The 14,529-nt window shown below is 42.7% G+C and overlaps 1 protein-coding gene across 13 annotated transcripts in view; it reads left to right on the top strand.

Moving 5' to 3' along the window:
• tjp1a (tight junction protein 1a) overlaps nucleotides 1-14,529 on the top strand; it is a 97,088-nt gene that overhangs the window by 59,826 nt on the left and 22,733 nt on the right. For 8 of the 13 annotated variants that reach the window (XM_034110711.2, XM_071206782.1, XM_071206781.1 and 5 more), the window contains 7 exons: nucleotides 6,616-6,672; nucleotides 7,772-7,896; nucleotides 8,090-8,192; nucleotides 8,340-8,685; nucleotides 10,033-10,139; nucleotides 10,888-11,056; nucleotides 11,247-11,379. In XM_034110711.2, the coding sequence (XP_033966602.2) occupies nucleotides 6,616-6,672; nucleotides 7,772-7,896; nucleotides 8,090-8,192; nucleotides 8,340-8,685; nucleotides 10,033-10,139; nucleotides 10,888-11,056; nucleotides 11,247-11,379 (1,040 nt within the window). Of the gene's footprint in view, nucleotides 1-6,615; nucleotides 6,673-7,771; nucleotides 7,897-8,089; nucleotides 8,193-8,339; nucleotides 8,686-10,032; nucleotides 10,140-10,887; nucleotides 11,057-11,246; nucleotides 11,380-13,095; nucleotides 13,129-14,529 lie in introns of those variants that run through there. The other 5 variants (XM_034110725.2, XM_034110719.2, XM_034110659.2 and 2 more) reach the window with 2 other exon arrangements.

Here is a 14,529-nt window from a genome sequence, read left to right as displayed (position 1 = left end):
ACATACTGATACAGGACAAGTCACACCTTTGCTATGTAACATTACACATCTCCTCCCTCTACTGTAGCCGACCGCACGTGCCTTTAAAACACACTTAACTTACCTCACCCACCAACCTCTAACATGCACTCACTCACACACACACACATGCACACACACAAGCACACACTACCCTCACATTTGATGTAAACAAAGCGTGAATGAGGGGCTACAGCAAGGAAAAGAGAGGGGGAGGAGGAGAGGCATCGACGCAGACAGGAAGAGAAGAGTGGACAGAGAAACAGCTGGCGGGTAAGTGGCGGAAGGAGGAAGAGGATAAGGAGGAGGAAGAGGAGGAGGAAAGAGAGAGATAGACGCAGAGAGAGGGAGAGATAGAGAGAGGTACAATTTTCTGGAATAGGCACTCACATCATCTCTCAGAGCCTCGTTCCACGTATGTTGAAGCTGTCCTTGTTCTACTTGCCCTCCCTCCCTCCTTCATATCCTCACTACGACTCCTGCTCTCTCCTTTGCCTCCCTCCTGCATTCGAGGACGATCACAGCCCCTTGTCCCCTCTCTGCTCACATCTCTGCCTTTTTGTTTCTCTCCCTGCATGTCGGGCTATACCGCTGTGATTCTGTGTAGAGTGTGTGTGTGTTTGTGTGTTTATGTGTGCATGCATGGGTGATGGGGGGGGGGGGAGAGAGAGAGCGATACAGAGAGGGCATCAAAGAAGGAGAAAGAGAGAGAGGGTCAAGAGAGAGCAAGAGTGACAGCGATAGGGTGAATTAGAGGGAGAGGGAGGAGGAGAGAGATGGGGGAGGGAGCAGGAGTACCAACAAAATGTTAACAGAAGGTCCACATGATTGTAGCTGCATGTCTGCCTGGGTGGTCCTGTATGGTGTGTGAATCTGTGTGTCCATCAGACAACAGCAAAACCTGATCATCCCGTTATTTTAGCCAAAAAGTCAAGGTGAAGTCGTACATGGTGGTGAACAACTTTATACTGCACAAGAAGCAATGCATATCTCTAACACGGCACACACACACCACCACAGCAGTGCACATCAGGGTGTTCTGCCTCCTGCTCCTAACTGTGTGTGCTCACTCGTCCTTATTCGACCCGCTGTGAGCAGAGTACTGGTCTCCTGCGGCCCGGGGGAAGGAGCAGCTGCATGTAAACATTGTGTACAGTTTGATCCGTGCAACTGCGGCAATGACAGAGATCTGAACCATCAGCTCAGAGCTTTCATCTCTTTTGAAATGAGCAGCAGTGTTACAAGTCTTTTGTATGCCAGCAGATGCTGCTCAAACAGCAAAGGTGGAACAATCTGTGTGCAGCCAAATGTTTACAGAACCACACAGATGTGTTAACAAATAACAAGGCTTGGGCGTGAAAGGAGGTTATGATTAGAGATTGGCAGATAAGACTCTCTTTATTAATGAGTATTAGAACAATAACTAGCTTCAGACCGAAGGCAATACTATGTTATTTTAGGATTGTCTACGAAACATAAATGTCTGTTTAAAACCTGGCAGGAGCAATCCATCCGTTGTATCCGACACGGCCAAAGTGATGGACCAAACTGACATTACAAACCTAAGTCGCATACTTTAATAATTGCCACCCTTTAAAGTCCATATTGGTCGTGGTTTGTTCTTTAGAGTTTGAGTGAACTTCTTTAGACTTTCTTTCAAGCCGCTTTCGCCCCATGTTGTTTTCTCAAAAAACAATGCATTTGTCTCTTTTCACCCAATTGTAAACCTTGAATGCCCTTCTTCCTTCATCCAACCTCTTCATCCCTCTCCAACCCTCCTTTCCCTGAGAGTGCCCTTCACCGTCTGACCTCCAGATGGAGACACCACAGGGGAGAGGGAGTGATGAAAAGAAAATTAAAAAGTACAGGGGGTTAGATATACAGTGATAAATAGAAAGCATGGGAGGGATGGTCGGGAGAGGAGGCCAAATAAAGACGAATTAAAGAAAGGATAGATGAGATATTACAAAGTAGGCGGTTCTGAGTCAGCAATGCCTGCCTGCCTGGCCAAACAAATAGTTTCTGCACAGTCTATGCTGCAGTACACAGCTTTCATTACCCATGATGTGTGTGTTTGCAAGTGTGCACAAACATATGTGTGTAAGTTTGCCTAAGTGCGTTAAATGTCACTGTTGATGAAAAGCGTGTTGATAATAACTGATACTGTGTGCATGTGAAAGAGAAAAACACAGTAACAGAGGCAAAACATGAGAAGCAAATAAAGCAGGCATGAAAGAGGAAGTTGAGGAATAATAAAGAATGATGATGATGAATGAAAAAGAGAGAAAGAGGGAGGCTGAAGGCGGGATGTCGTTTAAATAATGATGTGATTGATAGTGGATTTATTTCTATGTAAATAATTCTCTCTCTGTTCAGTCCAAGTCATGGACACTGGAATGAGTTTGCCTCAAAGCGACAAGGTGCTCGCCATGATGCAGATGGAAGGCATTAAAGGGAATGACATTATATTGGGGCGAGTTAATGAGGAGAAATCACACTCGCATAGTCAACACAGGACTCAGGCTCATGTGACAACAGACCAACTCCACAGAAGATCCAGAGAGGTTTCAGTTCTGACTCCATGATCAAAAAGCTGAATAGGAAGCGGTTTTCTGATGAAAACTGATGAAGTTGATCCGGAAGTAGCTTAGTACGTAGGGACTTGGCTTGAGAAGTGGAGAGCCACGGGTTCAAGTCCCAGAACGGACCAAGAGAGTGGACCTTGAGTGTGGACCTTGAGAGTTTGCTCCTGCTACCCTTCAGCAGGGCTGGTGCCACTACAGGTATAGTGTAATAATACTAGGGTGGGTTACATGCAGAGACTTAAGTTAACTGTGCTGTGTACATTTGTGTATACAATCCATTTGCAGGTGAATGGTGTGTGTGTTTCAGCACAAGACGCATAATGACTTTTTTTTTTTTTTAAGTAAAGATCTCAGCTGCGTTTGAAGTACTTTTATGGTTTGTACCATGGCACAGTATTACAGTACAATGCATCAGTTCAGATAGTAGGGCAGTAACGATGACTGGGTGATTGTATAACATCGGTCAACACTTATATTTCAGACTTATCATCATAGTGGTCTGAAACCACCTTCATCATTGCTAAAAGGTTCAGACCACATACAAACTGCAGCCTGGCAACACTGCATGCATAGCACCCTGGGCCAAAAGGCAGACAAACTAAAAGGAAAGTTACTCTTAAAACCCAATACGAAGAAATCAGCCCAGTCTGCCCATGTTAAACTCAGCAGAACACACTAGTCAAAACAGAGCTGGATAACCTGTGCCTGGAGGATGACTTCAGTATGAAAAGCAGGCGGATCAGCATTTCGACCTGACGCAGTGAACCCTCGCACATCTTCATCCTACTGCATGAATTACTCACAACACATCACAATAAACAAATCAAAGCACCACTGGAACAAATGAATCACTGCATGAATCATCTGGAGGGTTGAATACAGTATGTTACTGTAACAACAACTCCCTGTCTCAACATGTGCTGTGTGTCAAACATTGCAGCAGCTGTGTCATAATGAAAGGATGTCAGTTTGACTAGCATCACCCAATGGGCGGATGGACAAGTTACATCATGCACTTAAGCAAAGAGCCGAACCCCTTCTTGGCTCAGTACTGTTCTGTGCACAATGGAAGCAAACATTGCAATAATCTGAATGTCAAGCTGCTCTTTTCTTAACCTTTATTTAACTAGAATACGTCAGTCATAATCTGACCCTTTCATGCTTCGTTCTGGTCCTCATATCACACTCAATAGGCATCGAAGCATCCAAAAGCCTTTTGGCTCAGCCCTATTGGTCCAGATTGTGTCCAGCTCACATACCCTTCTGTTAGGTGAAGTACCACTCTGTGGGAATTTACACTGGATTAACCCTTACCCCTAGCCCTGTGAGCTTAAGCAACACCCTTAATCATCTTTGCCCCTTCGCTTAGAGAATAATGTGCAGGTTGCTTCTGCTTTGGAAAAAACTGGCACTCATTCAGTTTGCTGTACATCAGTGATGGCTGGCGGCAAGGTAACTCTTACCTGGGAGCATCAAAGCTGTCATAGGATCCCACCGTGTAATGACGGAACAGCCTTTTGGCCCGCTCTCCACGACTCTCTAAACAGAAAATCACATGGACATCAGCATGATCGACCTGCATTAGGTCCATTTGAAAGATTCATTATGCAGCAGGTACTTTTCAGTTACTGTATTACTATTACTATTACTGCCATCACAGGAGAATCTCTCTTTTTAACAGATAGTTTTTCACCGTTACAAGAAATGTGGTCTTCTGATTCAAATCAACTTAAACTAGATCTGCGACTTTAACCTAACGAGGATTATGTTGACTATATTCCATGTGCGGTATGCCATTTTAAAATGAACAGCTGTATTTGATCGACTGTTTGTCAGATCAACAAAAACAACCAAGTTAAGTTGTGAAAGGCATTTTGATTATTTTTTAATTTGCCCTTTTCACCTTAGTTAGAGAGAGTATACATGAAGCTAAAACCAGCCATCAGTTAGCTTAGCATAAATAATAGAAACATGGGTAACATAGCTAGCTGGTGGTAACTGACTAAATCCGCCTTCCCTGCATCTCTCCAATATACATTGTCTCATCAAAAGACTAGCATGTCTAACCATTGTCAGGCCTTTGTGAAAGGCTAAATTAAAGTTTATATGAGGTGAAATATGACATTTGTGGCTAACGTTTTTTTTTATTCATTGAAATTATGCTATGTGTTATGATGAGCCTGTGTCTGTGAGTGTGTGTGACTACTAGTGATCACCTGATCGGTTGTCTTGGCTTCGAAGCATCACTTCCTCCACACAGTCAGAGGGGAACCAGCCTGTGCGCCCCCTGACCGTCCCCTCCCAGTACCCGCCCTCGCCAACACTCAACACTAGAGAGGTGGGCATGAAAGAGAAGCATGTCAGGAAAAGGCAACACCACACACACACACACACACACACACACACACACACACACACACACACACACACACACACACACACACACACACACACACACACACACACACACAGATTGATTTGCTTATCTTTCACAGTGTAGGGAGGCAGCCCTGTTTGTGGGAAACAGAGTCATCAGCCTGTGGGGGACATTGTCTGCTGCTTTAGACGATATAGGGCATAAGCATCACTAGCAGTGTCTGTTTCCCAGATATCAGACTTCTGTCAGCGCATATGCATATCTTAGAAGCCTTTTATAATAGTGTATACACTCTTATCTTGTCTGACCATAGAAGTATTATTTCCTGCTATATGTTAATATTGCCGCATGCAAACGTAGAAATCTTCCATTCAATGGTGTTTTTCTATAAATTACTCTGGGGTCATCCTCAGAGTAATTTTAGAGAAGTGAAGCTTCTCCAGCTGGAGGGAAGCAGAGGAAAGCTTTAATTTAGAATCTGGGGACATGGCACTCTTGGAGTTAAACAAGAAAAAATATACCTGAAAACATTGAGGAGTGTCCGTTTGATCTAATAGAAGTACAGTGTGTGATTTATGGAGTAATTAAGATAGAAAAGCTTATACTACAAGTGGAATTAAGCATAAATAAAAACCTGTATGATGTAACTGAACAAGAGAATGAGTGAAAGCAAAAGATGCCTGCCTGGCATGGGATGAATCCAGTGTGGCAGGTCAGAGGAGCAGCTAAATACCTGCTTTGCTTCAGCTCTCTGGGATGACCCATCCAGAAGTAATATCCAAAGGTTCAGTCTTTTGAACCTCAGTCAGTCTCTGCCGGCTGTTTACTCATGCTGCTGTCATAATCTTTGAACATGTAGACCTTTAGGACTCTGGGATGTAGTCGTGCAACAAAGCATGTAGTCTAGCTTGCTGGGAGCCAAACAACTGAAACTGAACAGGATGTGGAGACATTTCAACAATCTTTTTGTTTGCAGATTTTCACGAGTCAATGACATTTTGTTGCATTATACAAGTGTGTCTTTCGCGATGGTTACATGTGCCGTCATTCAGGAGGTTGTTCTACTATATAGGAATAGAAAGATTCACAATATAATTCACTATTAAATACACATACATAATAAAAAGTAATATAGGGACGACCATTTTTGGCTTCAATTGAAATTGGTTATATCGTGTTCATACCTTTTTTGTTAAAACATTTGAAACGCGTCCCTAGCAACAGTAAGACAACTGCTCTACCTTCCATATAATTATGTATAAAAAGCCAATTAATGTATTTCAAAAAGGGGTTGAGTTTAGTCTGATAATTGTTTAGGCTGTACTGTATGCTACACTGCAAGTGTCTTCATTATATTGCATTAAAGAAGCAGGTATTTCTAATATTCTGTGCCTCTCATGGATGTAACATTAGCCCATTCAATATAATGCAGTCCAAACAACACCACAACTTACTACTGCCTAAGAAATACCATGGAGTTTCATGCTTAATCTCTTCAAGAACACATTACGCTTCTCAAAGACAGTCTTTCTTGCAGGATTATTGTAATAAACTGGATTTTAAAATACTGGAAACATGAATGTATAAGTCAGCCTCAAGATATTGACCCTTTCCCTCTTGTCTGTTGTGTTGCAGAGTGCAGCGATGGAGGAAACGGTCATATGGGAACAGCACACAGTGACCCTTCACAGGGTAAGTGTTTACAACTCCCCTTTTTCCCCTTTGTCTTCTTCAGTCTCTGTCCGTCCTGGCATCCCAACCTACAGTATGTCTTTTAGTATTCTTCACTTTTTCCTCCCTGTGCCTCTCTGCCTATACATCTCTCTCCTCGCTGTACTGAGACGTCCAGCTGTAGCAGCAGGATGTGTGGTACTGAAACAATAGTCAAGGAACCCAGATGGCAGGAAACAAGGCTTAGGAAGACAGAAATCAGCACCCACATCCTTACTACTTCATTTCACTTCCTTCCTGTTGGCAACAAAGTCTTCTCCTTAACACAACTCCAGGAAAAGATGAGGATAATGGCTTGAATCCAAGCCATTATTTAAGTCCTGTTAAAGTCACATGTTATTATGATAGATTTCCCTGGTGTCTGATTACCCCTCATGCACAATCTGCATCATCAGATTACCGGAGATAGGTGATATTATAAATATACTCTTGATCTTGTATTCTGAATGTGATTGGAGACATCAAACTGTAGTTAGCTGGGATTGTATAGAGCACTTGTCTAGACTGGCCTGCTTGCTGTAATCTAATTAGTATGGCTTTATTGGGCTTGAAGGAGCAGCCCGGTGGGCCTGCGGTTCTCTTGTGCTGTTGTGGTTGTAAGATCAGCCATTAACATCACTTGGCTCGCTCCCTTGGTGCTGGTGTTTGCGCACAGCCCTCAAAACCTCCATGGAAACGTCTTGGAAAACGTATGCATATGTTGTTTTCTTCAGTACATGTGCCAGTGTTTTAAACCCCATTTCATTATTTTACTCAAACACTGGTTTCACTGGTAATGATCCTACAGAGAGCCCACTAGCCCGTTTCTGCTTACAGCAACGACTGGAATAGGGCCAACGTATCTGCCAATAATGCTGTATCAGTGAGTGTGTATGCTTCTCTCTCTCTCTCTCTGTCTGTGTGTGTGTGTGTGTGTGTGTGTGTGTGTGTGTGTGTGTGTGTGTGTGTGTGTGTGTGTGTGTGTGTGTGTGTGTGTGTGTGTGTGTGTGTGTGTGTGTGTGTGTGTGTGTGTGTGTGTGTGTGTGTGTGTGTGTGTGTGTGTGTGTGTGTGTGTGTGTAGGCCCCAGGGTTTGGGTTTGGTATTGCCATCTCAGGTGGGCGAGACAACCCTCATTTCCAGAGTGGAGAGACCTCCATTGTGATATCTGATGTGCTGAAAGGAGGTCCTGCTGAGGGACTTCTACAGTAAGTTTGACAATTATAAACTATATGTTTTGGGTTGTAGCTGGAATGTTAGTTTGACATTGGTAAGCTCCTATTAAATATTTCAGATGTATTCTATATAAATGAGTACCACGCTGTTATGAGGTTGGATTAATATCGATCTCTACAGCTATTTGGACACTCTTTATTAACTAAGCTGTTTTTATTGTTTCAGAGAGAATGATCGAGTGGTGATGGTCAATGCTGTCTCTATGGACAACGTGGAGCATGCCTACGCAGTACAGCAGCTCCGAAAGAGCGGGAAAAATGCAAAGATAGTAAGTTTGATTGTCGTGATAGATTTTGTGTGACACTGTGTCTGAATGTGCAACTTTTAATGATCCTCTAATCGCGTTGACTTCAGATGTGATGGAGACAATAACAATTGCCTCTTTAACACAAAAACATTTCCTATCTATTCAAAGACCATTCGGCGGAAGAGGAAAGTGCAGTTACCTGTTTCTCGGCCAGGGGACAGGGAAACGATGTCAGAGCATGAAGAGGAGGAGAGCGATGAGGAAGATGGCTATGAGCACCACAGTGGACATGGCAGCCAAAGTGCCTACGGAGGAGCGAGCGGAGGCACGGGCACCGGCAGGCGTCCGGATCGTGAGCGGAGCAGCAGCAGCAGGCGGGATCACAGTGCCTCGCGGGAGAGGAGCGCCTCGCGGGAGAGGAGCGCCTCACCGCGCTCCGATCGCCGATCACAAACCTCCTCTGCACCAACCAGGCCTGCCAAGGTCACACTGGTCAAGTCCCGTAAGAATGAAGGTGAGCAACACAATGTTCAACACATGAAGAGTCCCCTCAGCTATAATGGTAATCGGCAATTCTCTGTATATCTGTACATCAGAGTTCCCGTTAGCCGGTAATTACCGTACTATGACCGGTAAAATATGCTGAAGACCGGCAAATCTAAATCTGTCCGGTCAAAATCATTTCCCCTTAGCGCAATAGCGCATCAGTTGTGCCACTTATGTGACAGACAGAAGAGTATGTGACAGACAAGAATAATCAATTCTAATGTCTAACACGTAATGTGGAGAAAGAGATGTCCTGTATGGGTTGATTGTGCGTTGATCTGTTGGTAATGCCTCGGGGTTCCGGTCGGCATGTAAACAAATGCATAATGCTGCGCTATCCTTTGCGGCCTCAGCCAGTTGCATAGCGACGCTTATTGTTTAGGTGTCTTTTAATAAACAGGTAGTCATATCATTAGCTAGAACTAGCTGGATCTGATCGATATGGACATAAACGCGAGTGAAGTCTAATCTGACGGGAGAGAGAGATCAGCTGCTGCTGACGAGTCGACACGCAGCTCTGCATGATCACCTGCAGCGGTGAGCGGAACAAAACACACTTCAGGTTGGAATATCACACGTAGCTATTTTAATTACCTCTCAAACTACCGTAACTAGTTATAGATATGTTTAGTTTTACTGTCGGGTCACTCATTACTGATCCGCGAGCTGCATGATACTGACGGGCTGTCAGGAGAGGGAGAGAGTGCTCCGTTTATTATTCCTGTGTTATTATAAGTTACTGTACACTTTTGAATAATGTAGTTGATCTACTATAATTAGTTTGTTTAATATCGAATCATATCAATTTGTTTTAAAGCTCAAATAAATAACAAAGAAGACCTTTGACCGGCACTTTTCTAATTTTGTCAGGAAGATTTCAACTTTAACGGACATTTTGACCGTCAAAAAAATATTCTAACGGGAACTCTGATGTACATTGTACATTATACTTTCCTATGTATATACAAGTATGTCTATACTCCTGTAGTGTAAGTATATATTCCTGTTACTAACTGCAGTATTTATGACTTTTTAAGAACATTTAATTATCCCGATTTTTTTTTTATTGTTAATATTTTATATCATATTTTTCATTTTATTTTTACTTTTAATTTTCTGTTCCACTTTTTAAGTATTTTTTATTTTATGTCTGAACACACTGATGCTTCTTCTGTAACAAAATAATTTCCCAAATTGTACTTCTCACAGTAAATGTCTATCTTTATTCTTGCTTGTCAACGTAAATGTTAATTGTATTAGCAGAGTACTTTTATACGCCCTGTTAATATGACTTTATGCACATTTGCTCTGAAAGTAGAATACGGACTGCGGTTGGCTAGCCACATCTTTGTGAAGGACATCTCTCCTGAGAGCCTCGCTGCCAGAGACGGAAACATCCAGGAGGGAGACGTTGTACTTAAGGTGAGATATTGAGAGGAGTGTTTGCATGAATGAGCCATTGGTTTTAAAAACACAATATTGGAGAAATGTATTAATACAAATATTATTAGAAGATTAAATAAAACATGAATGTGTAAAGAAATACCTCAAACGTTGTCCTTTAATAAAAGGAGTGGGCTGGGGTGAGAGAGAAGAATCAGGTTTTACTAAAAACGCTCACTAGTCGGCTGCGGTATTCTGCGAGCGGCTGAAAGTGGGTCGCAGAGCGAGGTCACAGTTCATTAGTATGCAGGCTCTCCAGCAGGAATACCAAACATTCTTTCTTTCCTTTGAATTTCTATCCAATCAATTTGTGAGGAGCAAAACAAATCCTCCTCAACGGCACAGAGATGCATTCACAATTAAATGTACTTTAGCAATTGTTCTGAAGAAAGGCAGAGCCATTTGTGTGTGTGACAAAGAACAAGAGAAAGAAAATGCCTGAATAAAGATAATGAAGTTTTGCTTTACACAATATATTTGATAACATTTCTGTGGACTATGTGTCTCTCTGACGGCACTAAATTCATTGTAATCTACCTAGACATCATTGTTGTCATTATGACAGAGAACTATTAACAATTCCTCTTTGCCTTGTACACACATCGCTCACACATCGCTCACACATCGCTCACACATCGCTCACACATCGCTCACATTGGGGGCTCTACAGAAACATTGTGCCGTGAAGATGACTTTGAGTTCTCATGTCAACCCTCTCCTCCTGTAGATCAATGGAACAGTTACAGAGAACCTTTCACTAATAGATGCCAAGAAGCTGATCGAGAGGTCAAAGGGCAAGTTGAAGATGGTGGTACAGAGAGATGATAGAGCCACGCTGCTCAACATTCCCGACCTTGATGACAGCATCCCATCAGCCAATAATTCGGACAGAGACGGTGAGACTTGTGGCAGCGCCGCGTTGGATGCATCTTATTGTATTTTTTTAACAAAAGACACATCTGTACCAATGCAATGCCTGTGTGCACTTTAAAATAAGTTAAATAATGTTTTTTCCTGTCATTATAACTCTATCTGGATTTGTGTCATTGATTAAATGCAAATACAAATTTCATATTAATTTCACAGACATTTCAGAAATACATTCGCTGACATCCGAGCATTCCAATCGATCGCACGGGCGAGGTCGATCACGCTCACCTGATCGGGCCGAGCCATCAGACCTTCCCCGTCACTCACCTCGGCAGATCAGCAATGGCAGGTAAGGGTAGCGCGTGCGCGCACACACACACACACACACACACACACACACACACACACACACACACACACACACACACACACACACACACACACACACACACACACACACACACACACACACACACACACACACACACACACACACACACACACACACACACACACACACACACACACACACACACACACACACACACACACACACACACACACACACACACACACCTGCAAATCAGGTGACAGGACACAGCTGTCACACATGCAACAGTCATACATCCATCACCCCACAACTCCACCCTCATACATAATTGTAGCACCTACGGGTTAGTGGGTGCTGAGTAAGTACCTTTCACCACTAATGCATATATCAATAGATAAAGACATTGCATGCATAAACCATCACACTCCCTCCAGATCACCGAGTTCCAATAGAGGAGGGATAACTATCCGCCTCCTGGTGGACTGAGGTCTTATTCTTTGTAAGTTATCTAGGTACTTTTGACTATTTTCTGTACTGAAAACAACCTTCAAACTGTTGTGGTTGTCTTAAATCGTGCAACGCTAGTTTTATTTAATATTAAACTAAATGTACTCCTGTTGTAATTACTAATGCAAAGGACCTTAACATTGTTATAATGAATCTTCATTTTATAATGCAAGTACAATCGATGCAAGGCCCTTCCATAGCTACATCCTGCATATACTGTACACATGATGTGCTGTTGATTTAGATCATTGTAATGTCCATAATGTCTCTTTGTCTCCTCTTTTCTTACTGCCAGTTGGAGCTTCCAGTAAGTTTGTTCTCTCGTAGTTTAGTAGTGTCATAGCTCTTTGTAGCAGACGAGCACATAGATGTCATAGGAGTGTTAGAGGAAGTCCTGCCAGTCACTATAGTTTCTCTCAGCTTAAGCATTGTATGCTAATAGGGCAACTAACCTTGGCAAACATGGGACAGGGGGAGGGACACAGGCTTGGAACCTTTTTCAGCAGACCCATGGCTGCCATGAGAAAAGACTGAAGCTGTTGCTGGTTTCTGATCATAGTAAATGGCTATGTGTGATGCTGTGAAGCAGGGTTTCTATTAAACCAGGGGCTCAAATGCCTGCAGCCTTTAAGCTCTAGTCCTGAGTTGAATCATCAGATTCTCTTACAACCAGACCTCCATTTTCTGATATTCATATTGGACTTGAGTTGCAGACAGAGCAGGCTGTCATACTCCAAAACAAACCCATTGCTTATCAAATAGTGGCTTTAAGGCTGTGATGTTGATGTGATCGAGGTCTGACCAAGTGAGATATGGGGGCTAAACCTGCTGTTAGTAACACATTCTCTTCCTGAAAGCCAAAGTGCCTCATTAGAACGTAACGTCTAGCTGAAAACCTGTAGACCTATTTACATATAGTCAGTGTTTCCCACAGAATGCACCGCACCTTATTCATTTGTGGCGGCCCGCCACAAATGAATCAATGTATGGGAAACACTGCGAGTATACAAAAGTAACGTCTAGCTGAAAACCTGTAACCTATTTACATATAGTACTAGGACCCATATAGCTGTCGTAGCTGCGTGATGTTTTGAACTACTCTGCTGCTAGTTTACTTTTCTAGCTTACTAGTTGCTTGTCAGTCATAACATACAGCTAGATTAACCTCCAGTGCCTTTTCCTTAGATATCACAGTGTGTAACCTTGCTTGTTTTAATGCAGGTTCAGGGCAGGTTCACTGTTGAACAGATTCCTTCCAATGTAAGTGAATGCATCGCTCTGATACTCGGCCAGTGTGTGTTTGTTCTGAGTATTTATGTGATACTCCTCTTGCTCTTGCTCTTTCCCCGACCCCTCTTTTATATTTGTGCACCGCATCTCCTGTTTGTTCAGAAGCAGTCAAAGCAAATATTATGTCATTTTATTTGTGTATACTACGGCACATTTAGTTTGACTGGTTTATCTGGTGAGCACGTGAGTTTTTCAGAGGAGGCGTTACACCTGCTTCTCAGGTGTTTGTGGTTGCAGAGGTTACTGAGGGAATACCAGTCTGACACTCACATCGCTGTAATGTCGGGGATGTTTTCATTATCTACCAGTTTAGGAGGGGAATTTGACATACTTCCCACAGTGCTTTGCCCCAAGCCAGATGGTTCGCTTAACCTGATTGGCTGTAGGGCTTAGAGGCATTATTCTCCCGACGCTGTAGAATGTTTTTGAATACAACATATTATCAAAAACGCCCTTCTCTCACAGCGTCTCTCAGAGTGTACATTGCACATAGGATCTGTCTTTCAGGGAATTTAACTCACTTATTTAGCGCCATGGTTCAACTGACAGACAAGTATATGTGAGTAATTTCTGCTTTATAATATGTTTTTGTCTTATTATTGATATGTAATGTTGTTGTAATGTTAGTTTTCAACACTAGGATATTGCTATTGCACAGAGTTTCAGTTTATCTCGCCCATTTTGTTCAAATATTTTGGAGTTAGTTGATTGATAAAGAGTCTGCGACCGTTATGCAGTGTTGATATTCTGGTGTGGCCGGACTCTACTTTACAAAGTGTGTTGATGTCCATGCCTCCTTCACTTGTTTTGTCCCTCTCTTCCTTGCTTGCTCTTGCTTGTACCCACACTTTAAGAATGTGTAAAGGAGGGGATTGAACAAAGGCTTCTGTCAAATGGCGTTTGTCACTGTGAACCCTTATTTAGCGTCATTCTGTAGCAAAGAACAACAGATTGAGGCCACAACACACTCCCTCACTCCTCTCCCTCTGTCTGTCCCTCTTTCTGTCCCTTGCTCTGTTGTCCCTCTCTTTCCCCCCTCTCACACTCTCTTTCTCATTCATCCTTTACAAAAACACACTCTGTGTTTCTCTCTATCTCCGCGATTACAATTCTGTCATATCTCTCATTTGCCCTTTTCTCCCCACAAAAACGTCCACAGAGAACTCTCTGATGCCGAGTCTGCTGACATGTAATTGCACGGATAATTTTGATGTGTAAAACTGATTGTTAGTGAGAGAAGTTGTGGACCTAGAAAAGTCCATGCTGTGTTGAGAAAATAGTGATAAAGTTAAACCTTTGTGTGTAAAAAGAGATATGTGCTGTTTTTGACTTTTACTGATTCATTATAGGGGACTTCAGTGTACTGTGAAC

The sequence above is a fragment of the Pseudochaenichthys georgianus genome, chromosome 3, assembly GCF_902827115.2.
Source record: "Pseudochaenichthys georgianus chromosome 3, fPseGeo1.2, whole genome shotgun sequence".
In the NCBI taxonomy this organism is placed as follows: Eukaryota; Metazoa; Chordata; class Actinopteri; order Perciformes; family Channichthyidae; genus Pseudochaenichthys; species Pseudochaenichthys georgianus.
Note: the sequence above shows the minus strand (reverse complement) of the source record. Positions and strands in the feature narration are given on the sequence as shown.